Raw genomic sequence first — 21,347 nt, forward strand, 5'->3', positions numbered from 1 at the left:
GTTTTGGAATGTGCACCATTGCATCTCATCCAAAAACCTTTATATTGATTTGGTGAGGTTTCCTTCCTACCCATATCTCATATGGTGTTTTGTTCCTTAATGCTTTTTTAGGTTGTCTATTGTTCAAATATACAGCCATTGATACTGCTTCTGCCCAAAAATCTTTTGATAATCCAGCATCAGTTATCATGCTTCTTGCTTTTTCAGCTATGGTCCAATTACCCCTCTCAGCAACTACAATTTGAGATGGCCTGCAACTTATGGTAATTTGATGCCTGATTCCCATTTTGCCAGGAGTATCTTCAATTTATGGTTAATATATTCTCTCCTGTTATCAGACCTGATGGTCTTAGTCTTCCTTCCCATCCACCTTTATACCGTACTATGATATTCCTCAAAAATGTCACTCACTTGGTCTTTGGAACCAAGAAAATAAAGATGAGTATATCATGAATAGTCACCAATAAACATAAGAAAATAATAACTCCCACCTATGGATTCACACTCCGTCAGGCCACATACATCTGTATGGATTAACTGTAAGACCTCTGCAGATTTACTTTTACTAGTCTTAAAAAGTAGCCTCACTTGTTTTCCTTTTATGCATATCTCACAAGGGTCCTTGGCTACATTATAATTCTGTATTCCCTTTTCCATATCCATTAATAAAGACATACTCTTTCTATTTAGGTGTCCAAGTTTGCGGTGCCATAAAACACCTTCCACTCAGTATATATTTCTATGTTTACTGTCAATGATATGCATCTTAAAAATACCCATTTTGTTACTTGCTGTAGTTATAACTTCACCATTTTCATTGATTGCTCTTGCTCTGTGCATGTCAAAAGTGACTGTATTTCCCTTCTTGACAATTTCCCCTGCAGACAGTAGGTTAATCACAACATTTTTTACATAATGAACATCATGTGCTGTAACCATATTGAGTTCACCATTTACACATACATGTATGTCTAGTTTCCCAGCCAAAGAACACTGGAGCTTGCTACCATCAACAGTAGATGTTCCCATATGAGTCTTATCTTTAACATAATAAAGAAGAGATTTGTCTTTAACAATATGCCCAGATGCACCTGATTCTAAAATCCATTCCAGTTGATAATTACCCACATCTCCAAAAGAATAAAAACATGAGAGCACCTCATCATTATTATTGGTCCCTCTCTCTGGGCTATCAGCAACATACCTCTTTTGCTGCATGTCTGACCTGGGATTTACTTTTTCTCTGCATTGAGATGCAGTACACCCCTTCTTCTGACATCTATAGCACCTCACTGATTTCTTCCTTTTGTGTTTTGAATAAAGAGCAGATGCAGTTTCCTTCTCCAACACCTGACAGCTTGAAGTACTCTTTACATCCTGTAGGATTGTTACTTTAACTCTGTCACCCATGATCGGTATACCTATGCTTTTCCAGTCCCAAAATCATAGGCGCATACATTTCGGGCAGTCCTGCCAACAGTAATGTTCCTATCCATTCATCAGTGATCTCAAACCCATTGTTTCTCAGTCAGTTTGACATGACTATTATTTTGTTGATGTATTCGTCTACACTCTTGCATATGTCCAGCTGAGTAGTAATTAACTCACCTAATAATCCTACGGTCCTTGTAAGACCTCATCCTCAAAAGCACTTTGTAATTTGTCCTAGAATTCTTTCTCTGTCACAGCTTTTTTCAACATGAACATAATTCATTGAGTCAACCAGTAATATCAACTTTGATTTTGCTTTCCTATCCTCACTTGAATAATACTGATCTGTGGATTTCATTGTCCCATCCACCACATCCCATAGGTAGTCCAAACGTAAATACGCTTCTACAGCAAATTTCAATAATGCATAATTTTCGTGACCCATAAGCCTTTCAATCTGCAGGATTTGTGCCACACTCATTTTAACTGTCTTCACATAAAGAATAATAGTGAAGAATAATACAAAAGACTAGCATTCATCTTGTAATGATAACTCATACTTCACGCAAGTGCACTACTTGGAACTTTTCCAATACTGTCTCACTACTGTGTTATGGATTTACTTATACTAAATGCATCACTGGGCCCTTAAACTATTAGAGTCAACACAGTTGAATAAGTAATAGTGTGTAAAAGACATTCAGTGCCATTAACTTTATCTGCACTTTCGGGTACAATACACTGAACAGAACAACCAAGGAACATTATGTTACACACATAAAACTCAGAGCATACAATAGCATTAGAGAGGTCTATTATATTTCATACAATGCACTTTGCTGCCATCTTACATGAAATACATTGTTCACACAATTACGGCAGAAACAGTTGCAGTGTGTTCAATAGTAGATCATGAGGTAAGTATCCTGACAGGGTCCCACAGAGCAAGGAAACAACAGATACACAAATCAAGGGGATCTAAGTCCATCCAGAAACCTAATAGCAAAAAACATGAGAATGAAGTTCTTCATGGTGTTAATGGGAGCTGCAGATCTTTGTAAGGCATCATTCAATGAAATGTTATAATGAAAGATTTAGAGCATATGCATTTGCAGTTTGTAGGAATGTGAAAAGATCTGGTCCAAAATGTGAAAGAACTCTGGAAAGAAACTAATAAAAAGTTTGATAAACAGATGAAAGTAATGCTAGAAGAAATAAACAATGTGTGTCATAATTTCACACAGAAAACATATGAAACAAAGGAAAGGTAGTAGTGACAATGTGAGCATATTTCAGTGTAAAAAAGAGAGCAGTAGATAACTGCAAAAGTGTGAGTGAGATTCAGAGAAAGAGTACTGACAATGCACATCAAATTGACAAGGCCCCTGCACTAATTAATATTACGTGGGGTAGGGTGAAAAGAAAAACCAAAAGGAGATTCTTGTGACACAGATGATAAGCTCACTGGACAAAATATTAGTCATTCCCTCGAAAAAGAACAGGGGTGCAATGTAGCAATTAGGTGGCATTACTTGGTATCAGCATGATGTTTCCAGTGGTTAATTTTTTGGCCATGTGCCTAGGTTATGTCTGGAAGTAACAGAAGCCCTTCAAGTAATGTCTGCAGTAGATATTCTGTTGCCAAGATATGGACATTTTAGTTAGTTAGTTCCCTAGGTCATTTGAACAATCCTTTTATCTAAAGGCTGTGGAAAAATCCAGTTTACAGGATTAAATACATTATTAGATTAAGGTTAACATTAATGAACACATTGTCATTTTATTCCTACTCGTGCAATTACACCAATTACATTCAAAAACAAGTTTTTTAGTTATTTATTTATTTATTTATTTTTAACTGGCTACCAGTTTTTAAGAAAAAATTCATCAATGGAACAGAACAAGTTGTCTAGGAGTAATGAGTTTTAAAAAAATAAATTTAAAACTTGCTTCACTAATTGTCAAACATTTTATTTTACTGAGCAAATGATCAAAAATTTTTATTGCTGCATATTGACCTCCTCTATGAGCCACTGTTATCTTTAACAATGTGTAAATATGATCATTTCTCCCTCTAGTGTATCAGGTATGTACGTCCTGGTTCTTCTCAAATTGTGATGGATTATTTATATCAAATTTCACTAGCAAAAACACATATTCTGACAGCACAGTTAGAATCCCCATCTCATTGAAAGGTTGCCTACATGACATCCATAGGTGAATACCACATATTTTTACTCCTAATAGAAATGCCATCCTAAATGGATTCTTCAGAGAGTTAGAGGCATACTTTAGATTTAAAGGAGGGAAATAAGATGTTGCTGATTGCGAGGATGTTGCATGGGTTATAAGGGAAAAAGGTGCATGGTTCACAATCTCATGCAGAGCAGAAGGTCCACCAAGGATTTAGAGGGCATTTCTTTGGAACATACTGGACCATCTTGCTGCAGACAACTGTAAATTTTTCATAGACGTGTGAAATACAGTTGAAACAGGCTACCTTTGCCTCAAATTGAGCCACTTTTGTGGGGCATTGAGATTGTAATGTTTCTGATCTCGAATGAATTAATGTCACGAGGTCACTTTTTCTGATAGCAGTACAGCATGCACCTTTATATGTGCAACAGATAAACCAGTTGAATGAAGTACTTAGATCATTGGATGATGTGGAGCAGGCAGGAGTTTAGTATTTATGAAAGTACAAGCCATTAACTTGCAATAAAAGATATAAAAGCAGATTTCAGGGTTATGAATATTGATACATAACTACTGCAAAAGACTTGGTCAATGTGTAAGATGGATATGCAGCTAATGGTATAAATTTCTGGAAATATATGCAGCTAATGGTATAAATTTCAGGAAATATAAATGATATATTTACACTTTAAATTATAAAAGGTGTTATTCTTACCTGTCAGCCAAATTTCGTTTCTCACAAGGATCTGACTGTATATTAAAAAGACAAGGAGCTTCTAAAGGTTTGCAGTTAATGGTTACATTGGATGTAGAACCACTAGGATTGCATGTAACTAGAGCACTTGTCCTAACAGTTAGCACTTCTGTTCGAGTAGTCAAATAGCCTCCTCTATATAACACTCTGCCTGCTTTGGAGCCAAGCACCTGACCAACATCATAGGCTGCTGGGGCATTTTCTCTTCCTGATGGTCCATACCAACCATCCCATGCACCATCATATGTTGTGCCTAGAAATCAGAAGCAACATACTTTTTAGGATGTGTTTTAAAAGTTTAAACTTAAAAACATGTACTCTACTTATCGCTTCTTGTTTATAAATCGAATTTTCCATTAACTTTCAGAAGAGGAGAACCATTTTAATATAAGAGGAGAAAGTATTTCTGTAACTACCTTACTTACGGATTTAGTTCACATAATTTAGCACATGATGAGTCTAATTTCATAGCAATCAAACAATACTGAAAATTATGGAGCAGCAGAATAATCTATGTCATGTATACTTATATAAAATGTGTGTATGTATGCATAAGCATATACTCCACATCTTCTCCTAAATCTCTGGATTGAATTCAACTCAATTTGGTACAAGTAACACTTACTGTCTGGAAGTAAGCACCGAGAGGATAAGAACCACCTGGCTCCCATTTGGGTGGGAGTGACAGGAGCTGGACACTGAGAGGAGGAGCTGGACAGAAAGAAGGGGAGGGGGAGATGGGCAGACAGGGAGGAGGGAGGAAGATGTGGACAGAGAGGGAGGGAGGAGGAGATGAATAGAGAGAAAGGGGTGGAAGAGAAGGACAGAGAGATGGAGGAAGAGGAGGTGGACAGAGAGGGAGAGAAGAAGAGATAACAGAAACATGGGGGAGGAGGAGATGGACAGAGAGAGGTGAGAGGGGGAGGTGGACCAAAAGAGGGGAAGAGATGGACAAAGAGAGGGGGAAATGGGGAGGAGATGGAGGGAGGGGGAGGGGAAGATGTAGGAGGCAGTTGGAATGTGGAGAAAGGTAGTGGACAGGTGTAAAAGGAAGAGGTTGTGAGGAGGCAGGTGGAAGAGGGACAGTGTGTGTGTGTGTGTGTGTGTGTGTGTGTGTGTGTGTGTGTGTGTGTGTGTGTGTGTGTTTGTGTGTGAAGGTGGGGTGGGGCACAAAAATAGTGCCATATCAACCCATCTCTTAACACATGAAGCGATTTTTACCAAACTTGGTGCACATATCACTTGCAACATAGAAAAAAATTACTGTGACATTAAGATATCCACAGCACCAGTGTGGTTGAGGGTGTGAATGAAAAGATGTGACACAAAATCATAACTCAAAAAGCCTGGAGAAATTCCAACAAAATTTGGTATTTAGATGACTCATTTTTTGTATATAAGTAGTGTGGGAGTAAGATAATCCTACTACCCAAAGGAGATGGGGATGAGAAGGGGAATCATTGCCATGAAATTTAATTTTATACTCATAGTGTTAGTGCAGAATCCCTTAGTAATGAGGTGCATTTCACCTGTGAAACAAATAATGTGCCAGAACAACAGGCTAATATAAACAGTAGCATTACTTTCTGTGAATTTTCAATTTATTCATAAAGGTTATCAACAGAAAATATTTTGATAACAGATGTTGTAACCTCCACTTAAGTTATTATTCAGTTTATAATGCATTGGCACTTCAAAAGCTTAAGCTTTTTGCCTAACAGCATTACTTTTAAAGCAGTACAGCACTTATGTTTCTCAATTGTATACTAACAGCCAGTTACTGAAATGGGAAACAACTAATGCAGCACTGAAAACTATACATTTTTTAAAATTAATTTTGTAACTTTTATTCTGTGAAACAAGGTTAACTTCTGTATGAGACACACTATATGTTGTGTAATGAAGCTAACCATTATGTGCCAGATAATCTATAATATGTACTACCAACCTTGCTGTGTTTTGACTTGTTTTGAATTGAGCTTAGTAAGTACAGACTTCACTTATCCATTACATTCTCTGTTCTCAGGTGTATTTGACTCCTTGTTTATTGTGTTATTGATGACATGAACTATTCTACTACTAAATGTGGACATCACACATCTCAAGTGGTCCACTCTCTCCCTGGACTTAAATCTGATGTGGCATTCTCAGCCAAAGTATTGTAGCACTAACACTGTCACCACAAGCCAGTGATCAACCAGAGGGCTCTTGTCTGTCAATAGTAGGAATTACCATGATCCTTGCTGAACATCCTGATATTCAAGATGGTGAGACTTTGCATTTTGTGCTGCCATAGAAATGTATCACATTCCATGTGTTATTCTGTATGCCACTGGCAGGGTAACACTATTCACAGCAAGTGCAGCCTATCTCTGAGCATCAGATATACTTTGCATCTGTGTCACTATGTCAAGTGTAACAATATTGCTAATGCATATTTTTGTATGTACAACATTTCTGTTCCTCATGTGGCCTTATGGACATTGTCAGTCTTGTAGCTTATGGGAATGAGTGTGTTTTTAAAAGATTTAAAATATAGTTTAATATTTCTAGTCCAACTATTCATTTGCATAAAAATTATTTGGCCAATTTTTGATTAACTTTTTTAACAGATTCTATTTATTAATATTATTTAATGGATTATATACATCTCATTGTTATGAAGAATCTTCAAGGAAATGGAAAAGCCAAAGTATACATTAACAAATGAGAAGACAGTAATACAGATGTTTATTTACAACCACTGATAGTACTTGTCACTCAGTCATTATCTATGTGCTTTTACCTTTCACAAGTTTCCAGTCACCATCTGTCAATGCAGCATTTCCATAAATATCATCTATGTTATGCAACACCTGTGTCCTGTTGGATGGAGTATCATCAGATAGAGATTCCCAGACATTAATACCATCAATGTCTCCCAGATTCCTAAATCAAAGCGAGACACAATATTAATTACTTGCTGCTCTTTTAGTGTTGTTATATGGTATGAAAACTGTCCACCAGGAACATTTACAATAATTAAATAGGAATCAAGTTAGACACTGCTGAAGTTGGAGCAAGGCTGAGAGATTTCTTAATTAAAAGCAATGTTGAACCTCCAACATTCAGAGCTTTAGGCAGTTTCTTCACCAGAAGAATGTGGAAAGTAGAAGGAAACAGAAAGAATGAATAAGATGCAGAGACAGAAAGTACAGGAAAGGAGTCAAGAGTAACAATGCGCTAAAAGCAAGGATTCAAATTCCAGTGGATATTAGTGAGCAGTCATAAGGACATAGATGAGATTTAAAAGTAAATTAATTTTCTGTACTTAGATTTAATATAGATGAATTATTTCATGTATGAAATGACTTTTGATTGTATGTATGTATGAAATGACTCTTTGATAGTGTGCCAGATATTGTATAACACATATGTATAACTGTCTAAAAATTACTTACTATCAAAATTGGCCAATCACAGAATGAATAAAGTGTATGGTTGTACAGCCTACTATGGATCATCCTAAAATATTGATCAGGTGTGCAAGACCCACACCAAAGAATACTAATTGGGGAAATTGAAAATATACAGAGAAGGACAGGTTCGTTTGATCTGAGGGAGAGTGTCACAGAGATTTTGAAGAAACTGAACTGGTAGATCCTTGAAGACAGTCATAAACTATCCCAAAAAAGCCTGCTTACAAAGATTCATGAACAGGCTTTAAATGATGACTCTATGAATATCCTACAACCCCCGATGTATCACTCCCGTAGGGTTCATGAGGACAAGATTAGATTAATTACAGCACATATGGAGGCATTTAAATGATCATTCTTCTCACACACAATACATGAATGGAGTGGGAAAAATCCTAAAACTGGTACAATGATACATACCCTCTGCCATACACTCCACAATGCTTTGCAGAGTGTAAATGTAGAAGTAGTCACCCAACATCTAATGCTGTTCATGCCCCTTATGTACCCAGCAGGTCTGGTAACAACATTAAATAGTAACAACACTAATGCACTCTTGTGGCTGTTTTACACGTCACAGTGAAAAATAATGTTAGTATATTGCATCGTAATATCAGAGGATTAAAAAATAGATGATCTTATTTGTTTAGAAGATTTAGAAATTGAGGGTGGCATAGATGTACTATACCTGTCTGCACATCGTATAATCTCAGATATGGAACAGGTAAATGTAGGAGTATATATGCTTTCAGCACATGAGAGCAGAGACACTATGGAGAGAGAAAGAGTGCCCATATATGTTAAAATTTATCATAGTGAGAAAATTTTAGAAAATAAAAATTATTGTGTAGAGCACATTTTAATGTAGATTTTGTGAAAGAGTCTGGTAGAAAGGTTGACCTTGAAGTATTACTTTGTTCTTTCAATGTGACATCAGTCATTGATTTTCATACTCGGGCAGTACAGCAAAGCAGCACATTAATAGATAATATTTTTATAGACCAAGATAAATTTAATCAAATATAAACTTTTTTTGTCTGATCATGATGCACAGCTAGTTACAGTACATGACATAGCTCTGTACAGTAATACCAAACAGGATTCCAAAATTGTGCTTTCAATTAATTATCTAAAAATTGCAAATTTTAGTGAAACCTTGCAACAGTTAGACTGGCATGAGGTGTACAAGGGACATGTTGCTAATTTAAATTTTAATCTGTTTCATTATAGCTTTGTGAGTATATTTGAAAACTGTTTCCCTAAGAAAACAGTCAGATGTAATTGTGAGAAACCATCTAAAAAGCCATGGAGTATTAAAGAGATAAAAAGATCATGTAAACAGAAAATGGAACTGTATCTTATAGCTAGAAGAAGTAATGATCCAGAAACAGTCAAACATTATAAAAACTCCTGCACTGTATTAAGAAAAGTTATTAAAAAGTCCAGAAGTACGTGAATTATGTATGAGATTAGCATCTCTGATCATAAAATTAAAACAATTTGGAATATTGTTAAAAGGGAAACAGGGCAACTTAGAGCACATCAAGACAGCATTTCTGTCAAACTTAATGAAAAGTTTATTAACAAAAAGTCAGAAGTAGAAAATATTTTTAGTAAGCATTTTGTAAGTGTCACAGGATCCAGCTATTCATTATAAAATGCAAGACTGTATATGGCAGAGGCAATACCTATACAGTTTGATAGAATTTAAATTCAACCCACCTCTTCTACTGAAATTAGGAAAATAATAAATTCACTCAAAAGTAACTACTCACATGGAACTGATGGCGTTTCCAGCAGAGTACTAAAAGCTTTACCCAACAGATAAGTCAGATTTTCAGAGCTGCTACATATAGCAGCTCACTGCAACAGGACATTTTTTCCAGACTGACTGAAATATACTAGTGTTAAACCATTGCATAAAAAAGGAGATAGGTCTGTTGCTAACAACTACCATCCAATCTCACCTCTGACAGTTTCATCCAAAATTCTTGAAAAAGTAATGTATTCAAGAGTAGCTTCACATTTGTAAAAATGAACTACTAACAAAATGTCAGTTTTGTTTTCAGAAAGGCTTTTCAACAGAAAATGTTATATATGCTTTCACTGATCAAATATTAAATGCTCTGAATAACTGAATGTCACCCTTTAGGATATTTGGTGATCTCTCAAAGGCTTTTGACTGTGTGAATCATGAAATAATTCTAGATAAGCTTAAGTCTTGTGGTGTGAGTGGGACAGTGCACAAATAGTTTAATCTATATATATCTGGAAGAATGCAGAAGGGTGAAATTAACAGCCTGCAAAAGTCAGCAGAGCCCTTTAACTGGGGAGGTATCAAGAATGGTGTCCACCAGGTTCAGTCTTGGGCCCTTATTGTTATCAATTAAAGTTTAACTTTCAAACTACTGTAGAAATAACACCACTGGTCAGAAGGACATCAAATTGTGACAGAATAATATCAGAGGCGCAGAAAATGTATGGTGGAAGAAAAATAAACAGTTACAAAATGTAGCAATAGTTGGCACTGTAAGCATCATAATTTAATAGTGGTCAACTACAAATGACAAATGAATCATTCAACAATGCCTAAGGTGTACATTTGACATTAAACAAGCTGTAATACTCAGTGTGCATGAGCGTACAGGTGTGATGCTTTAAGTTACGTAAGCCCATCCACCACTGCAAGGTCATATCACTATGAATGGCAAAATTCGGTTTCTAATTGTCCTGAGGCCAAAAGCCCCATAAAAAGCATCAATCACATTGGTTTTTAATTGTCCTGAGTCCAAAAATTTCATAAAAAGCATCAGTCAAAATCAATCAAATTAGAGTATTAATTTCCATGTAACTGGCACAAAACATGTTCAATATGCTGTCCACCATTTTTTGCGACAAGTTGAAATTGAGAACCTGGCTGAAGTGTTTCTGGTGTCATGTTCAGAATGTGTTGTGCAATACATATCTTTAGTGCAGCTAAGTTTGCAATTGTAACACTGAATTGTAACATGATCAGGTGATCGGGATGGCAAGGCTATAGGGAAATGGTGGCTGATAATTCTAGCATTTCCAAAATGGCACTTCAGCAGCTGCTTAACTGGATTTGCAGTGCGCAGTGTGCAGTGCACAGTGTGCAGTGTGCAGTGTGTGAGCAAGAAATTCTAAAGTAAAGGTCTCTCTTGCTGGCAGGTCAACAGGAAGCAACTTGTGCACATGGGTAATTTTGAATGGATAGCAAAGAAGGATGTTTCGTAGGATTTTATGCACCTTGTTCATGGGTATGTCCAATGTTCAGGCAATTCTCCATGCACTACATGTTTGCACACCACCACTTGTCTCCTCCTGCATTGCTGTGGCCATTGCTTCCACTGAGGTCAAATTAATTCATTTTCTCGCTCTACCAGGTTGCCTGCCTTTTCAAATTTCTGAATCATTTTCTCCAGACCAATGGCAGTCATTGGACTAACGCCTGTTTACAAACCCTTCAGTGTTGGTACTTCTGCAGAGCAATATGTGCACAGTCATCATTCCTGCAATACTGCTGTACAAGCAGAGGGCAATCCTGCATTGAGACAGTCACGGTGAACATCGCAGATGTGAAAGGAGGAAAAGCTGTGTCCCCAGTATGGGTATTCCAACTTCAATGGGTCATGTGCATGACAGATGTTTTCATTTATGTATTCTGACACATACAGCACCATTTATTGATCAACTTTTACACTATTTTTTTTCTTCTGCCATACATTTTCTGCCTTCTCTGATGATATTCCATTGCAATTTGACATCAGTCTGACAAGTGGTGTTATTTCTACAGTGTGTTGGAAGTTTAAATTTAATTACAATCATTCTGTGTATCAATGACTTGCCCCTCTGTATTTTTGAAGATGCAAAGATAGTACTTTTTGCTGATGATGCAAGTGTAGTAATCATATCTAACAAACAAAAATTAGCTGAGGAGATTGTAATTTTTTTTCAGAAAATTATCCAATGCTACTCCGCAAATTGGCTCTAATTTAATTTTGAGAGAATACAGTATATGCTATTCTGTATAGTAACTAGCATAACACCATTGATAAATATAGATTTTTAACAGATATCTGTTGCTAAGGCAGAATATTAAAAATTTCTGTGTGTGTGCACTGAGAAGAAGGTGAATTGGAAGAAACACACTGATGATCTGGTTGAAATGGTTAGGTTCAGCTACTTATGTTATTAGGGTTATTGCAAATTTTGGTCATAAAAATATCAGTAGATTAGTCTACTATGCCTGTTTTCATTCACTGCTTTCATATGCCATCATATTTTGGGGTAATTCACCATTAAGAGAAAAAGTATTCAATGCACAAAACATGTCATCAGAATAAGAGTAGAGCCCACCCAAGATCACCTGCCAGACATTTATTTAAGGAACTCAGGATATTCACAGTATGAAATTGGTTATTAATAGGCCTTCCCAATTCAAAAATAATAGCAACGTGCAAAGGTACAACACTAGAAGAAAGTATGTTCTTCACTGTTATGTGTTAAATCTGACTTTGGCACAGAAAGGGATGAATTATGCTGCCACAAAAGTCTTTGATCATTTGCCAAATAGCATTCAAAGTCTGACAGATAGTCAACCACTAGTTAAAAACAAATTAAAAGAATTTTTGAATGACAACTTCATCTATTCAGTAGAAGATTTTTAGATATGAAGTAGTAACAGTATATATGTAAAGGAAACTTATGTTAAACTGACATGTTCCACATCATCACGAAGTGTCATATTCATGATCTGTTTAACAAGTATTAATATCAAGTCTTCTAATCGTTTACAACCTTATTGATGGCATATGTGTGTGTGTACAAAGTTACATTGAGAGCTAACCATCTTAGTCAGATGTCTTCTTGGTGTTTGACTTTTGTTGTCAGGCAGTGTATGTTAATTACAGAAAGTCTGGTATCAGTTTTGGTTTTTCAATTGGAACTATAGTAATTTCTGTTGCTAGTGTCATAGTTCTAAAACAGGCAAATTCAACGGGCTTTCACTCTTCAAAATTCAATTACTAGTTTCAGACTAATTACAATATTTAGTATTTAGGATTTATCTTTTCTGAACAAGAGTCTGAGTGCTGTTGTATGTGGAAGTATGTGACTTGACATCAAAATGTGGAAATACGTAATGAGAAAACAAAATGTTTCACTATTGTGATACAGGTGCAAAAGGGGCAGATGGAAAATGTAGATCTCATTCTGTCTGTGTCATCTATTATAGAGAACAGCTCCCATGTTTGAAGTTCTTACATCTTTACATGACAAGAGATGCCAAAATAATTCACTGATAGGCTGCTAGGACCATAACAGGTAAATGTTGCCACAGTGGTGATGTAACAGAGATGTTTACTCATCTATAATGGGAGTCACTTGACAAAAGATGCAGTGTTCTCATGAAACCTGTTAGGTAAATTTTAAGAACTGGTACTGAAGAGAGATTACACTATAAATTGTGGTCTGTCATTGTATATCTTGTCTAGTGACAATAATAACAGATAATGCCACATATTGAGGTATACAGAAAGGCATTTTCCTCTTGTTCCATACACAAATGGAATTAGACAGTGAGTGTCTAATAGTGATGAATAATTCACTCCACTGGCTTGAGGAGTGAATATATAGATTTAATATTTTATAGAAAAAAGTGTTTGATATGGTCATTCTGAAAGTCTTAAGGATGCTATGCAAATTTCTACTTTCATAGAAGTTTTCCTTTACACATTTTCAAAGCACTCTCCCTAAAGTTTTACATACTGATGGATTCTCTCAGATAACTTAATGAAAAGTCCACAATATGCTTTCATGATGAGTTGTTTAAGAACATTTTACATGCTAGAACAGTCAGAAAGAGAAAAATATCACATAGGACCTAATGGAGATTGTGAGATTGGTTTACTTCCATGTCCATTGTGTTTCACTATGAAATTCCTCAACAGGTGTCCGAGTTTTGGCTGTTCATAAAAAATGTGCACTGCTGCAGTGGAACAAGGTTCTGTACTAGCCTGGAAACTCTGAAAAATCTCAGTAATGCAAACTTCATCATGACTGTCTGTGGATGACCTGTCTTGCTCTTCTGTGTTTGTGGTTGTTTTCAAACTGTTTGGCTTAGCCCAACTGCAGGTAAGATAGGGTGCCATAGACTAGAGTTTTACAAATATCAATCTTCTTATTCTTCTGCCAATACATTAATGGATGTTGACGACTACATGATGCATCTTTATTATATGAACTACAGTATGAAGTAGTTGATCTGCACTTTGTAATTCTGTTCAATGCTTTATGTTATCTAACTAAGAATTGTTTTCTTTAGCCTCATTCTTCCCTTCTGTTATCAACTTCAGAAACATGTATTTGATGTCCTGCAAGATATGTCCTAGATATGCAGTTTTTCTTCTTCTAAACATTGTTTACATTTTTTGCTGTTTGTATGTTCTTCAGAATACTTCATTGTTAGATATTCTTGCTGTTCATGTTATTTTAAGCATTCTGTAGTAAATCCACAATTCAAAGGGCTTGATATTGCTTACTGTTGTCACATTCAGTGTCCATTCTTCAGAACCATATAGAAGTACAGACCAAATATAGCATTTTATAAATTGAACTCTTTGATTTAGATCTAGGTCTGTACTTGTGAGAATTTTCTTAATTTTATGAAGGCATTACAAGTGTTCTCCATGTGATATTTCATCTCCATGTCTGGTCTCCAATCTTTTACAGAGCCATGTTCCAACAGACTTAAACCTGACTATTCTTTGTATTAAGGAGCATTGAATTGTAGATTTGCATTTGTAAAGAAGTCAGGCTGTTGCATGACAATAATAAAATGTGTTTTTTGGTATTAATATTGAGACTTACATTACTGCTGTAACCTCCTACTATGTTGGTGAGTTGTTGAAGTTCATCTAAATTACCAGCAGTCATTGGTGTATCATCAGCATAGTAAATGTTGTTGGAGAAAAACTCCATTAACCTTTATACCTTTTTCTGTGTCACCAGGGACTTCCTGAAAAATACTCTCTGAGTACAAACTGAATAATAGGGTGACAGAATGCATCTTTGTTGAACCTCTTTACAGGTATTAACTAAGTTCATGAACTCATTATCAAACTTAACCTGCTCTGTCTGATGCTGATACAAGTTCTCTATACAGTGGATGTCTTTCTGATCTATATCTATTCGTTTAAGAATTTTCATAACTTTATGGTGTTGCCTCCATCAAAGGCTTATTCAAATCAATAAAAAAGGCACACATTTTCGTCCTGATCATAGCAGTTTTGGGCTAGAACTTGTAGTGCAACTCTTACTTTCCTTGTACCTAAACCTTCTCTAATCCCAATCTGTGTCTCCTCAATGAATTTCTTACATTTTTCAAATAACTTTTGATGGATGATTTTTCAGAAATATTTTCAAAGAATGGCTCACAAGACTAATGAGTCTATGATCTTTACATTTTCTTGCATTCTTCATTTTTGAAGAGGGAACTAATAATAGCCTCTAGGCAGGGTAATGAGCTGTATCATAAATTTTGTTAAAAATTTTGTGTAAGGCTCTGATAACCTCTTTGTCAAGTTTTCAAATCAATAAAAAAGGCCTACATTTTTATCCTTATGATAGCAGTTTTGGGCTAGAACTTGTAGTGTGACTGTTACTTTCCTTGTACCTAAACCTTCTCTAAACCCAATCTGTGTCTCCCCAATGAATTTTTCATATTTTTCAAATAATCTTTGATGGATGATTAACGAGTTTCATTGGAATTTCTTTAGATTCTATTGCTATATTTGTTCTAAATTTTCTATGACTTTCTCAATTTCTTTTTTCATAACTGGAAGTTGTAACATGGCACAATGGGACCATGCATTCTGTTGTGTCTAGACAAGACAGCCTAGACACAATGAGAGGAAGCCGAAAGGCACATGCTTAAACTCACACAGGCTGGCGTGAGGTCTGAAACAGGATACGTAATGAATGCTATAAAGAAAAGTACATAGCTGCTGGAATACTTAACTTTAATCCACAATTGGTGAACATTGGTCTTGTTGATACAGTATTATCATCTCAATATAACTTGGTGATGGCGCCTTGCTAGGTCGTAGCAATTGACTTAGCTGAAGGCTATGCTAACTATCGTCTCGGCAAATGAGAGCGTATTTGTCAGTGTGGCGTCACCAGCAAAGTCAGCTGTACAACTGGGGCGAGTGCTAGTACGTCTCTCTAGACCTGCCGTGTGGTGGCGCTCAGTCTGCGATCACTGACAGTGGCGACACGCGGGTCCGACGTATACTACTGGACCGCGGCTGATTTAAAAGCTACCACCTAGCAAGTGTGGTGTCTGGCGGTGACACCACACATTCTATGTCTACTGATTCTGGAATACTTAATAGTGGAATACTTCTCACTGCAATGATCAATACTAATGTTGCATATTATACTAATTTACTGTGAACACCAAATCGTTGTTTGTGTTTGTAACTGTTACTGAATTGACTGTAATTAGCTTGATATGTTACATTTAGATAATTTTGTACCATAAAGGCAATTTAATTATGAAATTAATTGATTACAAAAAATCTAAAAACTTCAAAGTACATTTATTTCTAGACTCAACGCTCCACAGTTTTGCTTTGTCACAGTTATTTGTTCTATGAGAAGCATTTAATACAAGAATATTTAAAGTAAGTTACCATCCTTTGACTCACCATAATTTCCTAATATTTTCTTTACTAATAAACTTAATTTTATGTAATTTTTGGTGTTTCATTCACACAACAAACATGATAGCAACTTTAAAATATTGTTTATCTCATTCTGCAATTTTCAGCATGAGTGACATGTATAAATTCATAAAATTTTAATTTTACTTTTACAAAAATTCTTATATAACAACACTAAATTCATGCAATGACCATGAAGAACAGAACAAAGAGATTAGGATAAGTATGAAGACATAGAGACAGTCATTTTTCCCTTGCTCTATTTGTGAGTGCAACAGGAAAAAAAAAAGATTGATAGTGATACAGGGTACCCTCCACCATGCACCATACAGTGGCTTGCGGAGTATACATGTAGCTGTAGATGCCAATTGTGACTGTGACTGTTAAATTATTATACAGGGTGAGGCATCTAAGTCAAAACACCCCTGGTATCTCCCCAACCATAATAGATACAAAGACGCTGTTTGGACAGTGAATTGTAGGGACAGGGACTACTTTAATATATCACATTTCATGTTTGTGCTATTTTTCATTACAGAGATATGAGGCCATCTTTGGTTTTTTAAAATGGAACCCTCTGTTGAATTTTAGCATAACATGATGGGCTTCAGTTTGAAATATGTGTACATCATAATATTTAGGTGAATAGTTTTTGAGACACAGATATGTTCTTGGATCGTGTTCATCCTTCGTAGCGGCGTTGTCCAATGTGACTTTTCCTGTTGTGTAGAGTACATGGCAGACATCGTGAGTCCGTTCTTACACAAACACACTCATATACCCGACAATAGTAATACGTACTGTGATATTTTGCGTAAAAATTAACTGATGATGTCACGCAAATATTATTGAGTTATTTGACAACTGTGATACCAAAATAGTAGACAACATACAGTATTAAAATACCACAAAATGTTAATACATTTTAAGTAACAGAAATACAAATGTAAATGAGGAGGCCCTTATTGATCACAATTATTTCATACGTATTTGTTTTTTGTTTGACAATATTTACTATTGATCACAATACAAAGTAAATACACATGAAGATGCAAAATACGTACTATACATGATGCAAAACTTTACTGAAGCATATGCTCAAAATGCTTCCCCTCTGCTGTAATGCACACTTGTGGTCGCCGTTCAAATGATTTGTGAATGGCTGCGAGGGTGTCACGTGAGATATCAGCTCATGCTTTGATGATATGTTGCTTCATATAGTCTGTCATAGGTGGTATTTGAGCATTCACTTTATGTTTGATTGCTCCCCACAGAAAAAAATCAAGAGGGGGCAAATCAGGAGACCGGGCTGGCTGCTTCACTTCAGCACGTCGTCCTATCCAACAATCCGGGAACTTTTCATTTAACAGTGCTGTAGCCATACGGGAAGAGTGGGAAGGACAGCCATCATGTTGGAACCACATGCACTGACACATAATTAGTGGTACTTCTACCAGCAAAATGGGCAGAACATTTTGCAGGAGCTGTGCATAGTTATTGCCATTTAGTATACCTGGAATGACGTACGGCCCCACAATGACATTTCTGACGATGCTGCACCACATGTTAACACTCCACGGTTGCTGACGCTGTACCTGTCGGAGCCAATGAGAGTTCTCTATTGACCAGTGATGCATATTATGCAAATTCACATTAGCGTGGTTGGTGAAAGTCGCTTCATCAGTAAAAAGCACCCATCGAAAAAACATTGGATCATCTTGTAGGCGCTGCAGAGCAAACTGGCAGAATTCCTGGCGCCATTTGAAATCCACACCAGAGAGTGCTTGATACAATGAGAGGTGAAACTGGTGAAATCTATGCCGGTGCAATATGCGTAGAACACTTCTCTTACTTATAACACATTCCGAGGCAATAAGCCATGACAAAACAGTAGGGTCATTATGGTCAATATGCACCAACACTAGAATGCCCTCTTCATGTACCTTGCCAGTTGCCTTCTCCTCTGTATGGTGTTCCATGATCCTGACTCAAGTAGTTTCTTGCAAATACATGCAAGAAGCTGGCGCATAGGAAGCTCACGATCAGGATACAGCTCTCCATACCGCTTTATTGCTCTAACATTTCTTCTGCTTTCACCATGCACTATAAGCATATCTAACTTTTCTTCATTGGTGTATATGTCTGCTCCAAGAAACTGTGATGGAAATGAGATGTCTCATTGCCCCAGCAGCACATTTATACCCTTCTCTGCAGCTACCTCATGGGTCACCTTGCGGCGTTATCAAGAAGCCGGAAAACAACACCTTCCCTGTTATATTCCTCAGTGGTTGACAGGAAAGGTCACATTGGACAACGCCACTTTGAAGGATGAACACAATACAAGAACATATCTGTGTCTCAAAAACTATTTGTCTAAATATTATGATACACACATATTTGAAACCGTCTTTTTAAGCCCATCATGTTATGCTAAAATTTAACATAGGGTTCCATTTAAAAAGAAAACAACAAAGATGGCTTCATATCTCTGAAAAAGAAAATAGCACAAACATGAAATGTGATGTATTTAAGTAGCCCCTGTCCCTGTAATTCACTTTTCAAACAGCATCTTTGTATCTATTATGGTTGGGGAGATACGAGGTGTGTTATGACTTAGCTGCCTCACCCTGTATAAGCTACAAGGCAGAATCCATGTTGCCTCAGTCTTGTCCCAGTTTTTGTAAGTCATTCTTGTCCCAGTTTTTTTACCAGTTGAATTCTTGAATATATTGGATGATTTCAGTCAGATGTGTTGAGCTGTTTATTACATATTTAGTCAGGTTACAAAGACAAAAGTTTTGAGATGCTTGGATGAAGAACTGCAGGCAACAAATTTTGTTAAACAACTAACTGATTTTGGAATAACTGATGTACACTCAGTGTTCAAGATCAACTGCAGCCTTGAAGTTAAGGAAACATGACAAGTTCACATTTCAACCAGTGGTCAGAACTGGGATCCATCTGAAAATATTAAAACTGGCATTTTAACAAATTTTTAATTTCAGAGCTGCATCCATCATAATAACCTTGTTCTATTGTGGCAAGATCAAAGGAAGCAGTTACGGATGTAAAATGCTACATTACTAGCTGAGGAAACAAATCCACAAAGGACAAGGAAAGAAACAAAGTTTGTAACTGAATTTAACCTGGACCTCATCATCACAGAGAACAAAAGTTAAGTACTCTGTTTTACACATATTATTCTTATACCTTGGTACTGACTGTAGAGTTTAGCTCATGTGAAATTTCTTTTCTTTTTTCTCTTTCATTTTATGTTGTTCAAAACTGAAAATCAATCAAGCACCAATTCTGGACAGTGAAATAGTAAATAATGTAGAATTTGATTAAAGATTCAGTGGGAATGTGAGTAATATCTGTAGTCCATCTCTAGGATGCAATAACTGTAGTCTGAAAAGTTTATGAAATTCACAAATGAAAAATTTGGGAAACAGACTTGTGGACAAGGATCTTCTGTAGATTGAGTGGGTACACCTCTATTCCAATCTTGCTTCCAATCCTGCACCCTGTGGATAAGACCCTTGTGGTGAGCCCAGGTGCAAGTCTGTCCCACGAACCCATGCACTGCCTCCTACTGCAGTCAAGTTGCAGGCATTTCCTACCCATTAAAAGGCATGGCTATGTGTGAAAGCAGGTATGTTATATATCAGCTATGCTGTAATTACTGCACAACATTCTGTTTGGGCATAGTGATAAACAACCATCTACTCATGTGAACGGTCACTGCTAACCTGCGGCAAGCTACAAACTTCACCATCAAGTTGCTGAACATACACACCACAACAGAAATTATTTCAGAAGCTGTTTCATTATGTGGGCCGTTTACCTTCCTCTCATTTTCTCTCCTCCCTCCCTCGCTCCCACTCTCCCCCTTCTCCCTCTATCTCTTATTTCTGTACCCTCTGAACTCCTTTCAGCTTGCTATGCAGCCACTGAGTCATCTGTAGAAAGACCTGCCTTGCCTTATCTTGCTGCTGCCTCCTTGTCTTGTATATTCTTCTCCACCCCTGACCACCTCCATTAGCCCAAGCAACTGCTTTCAGTGATTGATAATAAATAATTAGTCTCATCATGACTGTGGGAATGTGCATTTGGGTGACTGTGTAGCTGTGTGTGGGAATGTGTGTACTGTTACTAGAAAAACCACAAGTGCTCAAAAGCTAGTGTGAATACTGTTTTCTGTTACATGTTTCTATGCTTCACACAATAGTCAGCTATAAGTGAGTGGTTGCCTTTCCCATATTTTGTGTGTTGTTCTGTCCAGGAAGAACTGCTTAATAAGTACTGTTGTATTAGTAAATAGTGTGATGATAAACTGCTGGAATGGAATATAGATAAAATGGCAGGAAACTTTTACTCTTTCTCACAATGAGAGAGTGTAATGAAAATATATTAGAAGCTTGATTGAATTTTCACTTCATCTACATCTACATGATTACTCTGCAATTCACATTTAAGTGCTTGGCAGAGGGTTCATCGAACCACAATCATACTATCTCTCTACCATTCCACTCCTGAACAGCACACGCGAAAAACAAACACCTAAAGCTTTCTGTTTATTGAAAGGAGTATTTTCAGTGATTAAAGCTTTGTGGGCAGAGGACAAAAACAGACAAGTTAAAAACAGTAAAAGCTGTGACAGTAATAAAAACTTCATTCGTTAGTCTCCCTTGTATGAGCTTACATAATAAAAATAATCATCTAAAGCAAATACACATGTCTGCAAGATGGCATCAGCAGGAAAAA

At 36.5% G+C, this 21,347-nt stretch overlaps 1 protein-coding gene across 1 annotated transcript in view; it reads right to left on the minus strand.

Moving 5' to 3' along the window:
- LOC124787786 (arylsulfatase B-like) overlaps positions 1-21,347 on the minus strand; it is a 331,394-nt gene that overhangs the window by 13,748 nt on the left and 296,299 nt on the right. The window contains exons 9-10 of the mRNA XM_047254689.1: positions 7,167-7,309; positions 4,343-4,634 (exon numbers count right to left, since the gene is read on the minus strand). Coding sequence (XP_047110645.1) covers positions 4,343-4,634; positions 7,167-7,309 — 435 coding nt within the window. The remainder of the gene's footprint in view (positions 1-4,342; positions 4,635-7,166; positions 7,310-21,347) is intronic.

The sequence above is a fragment of the Schistocerca piceifrons genome, chromosome 3 (genome assembly GCF_021461385.2).
Source record: "Schistocerca piceifrons isolate TAMUIC-IGC-003096 chromosome 3, iqSchPice1.1, whole genome shotgun sequence".
NCBI classification, from domain to species: Eukaryota; Metazoa; Arthropoda; class Insecta; order Orthoptera; family Acrididae; genus Schistocerca; species Schistocerca piceifrons.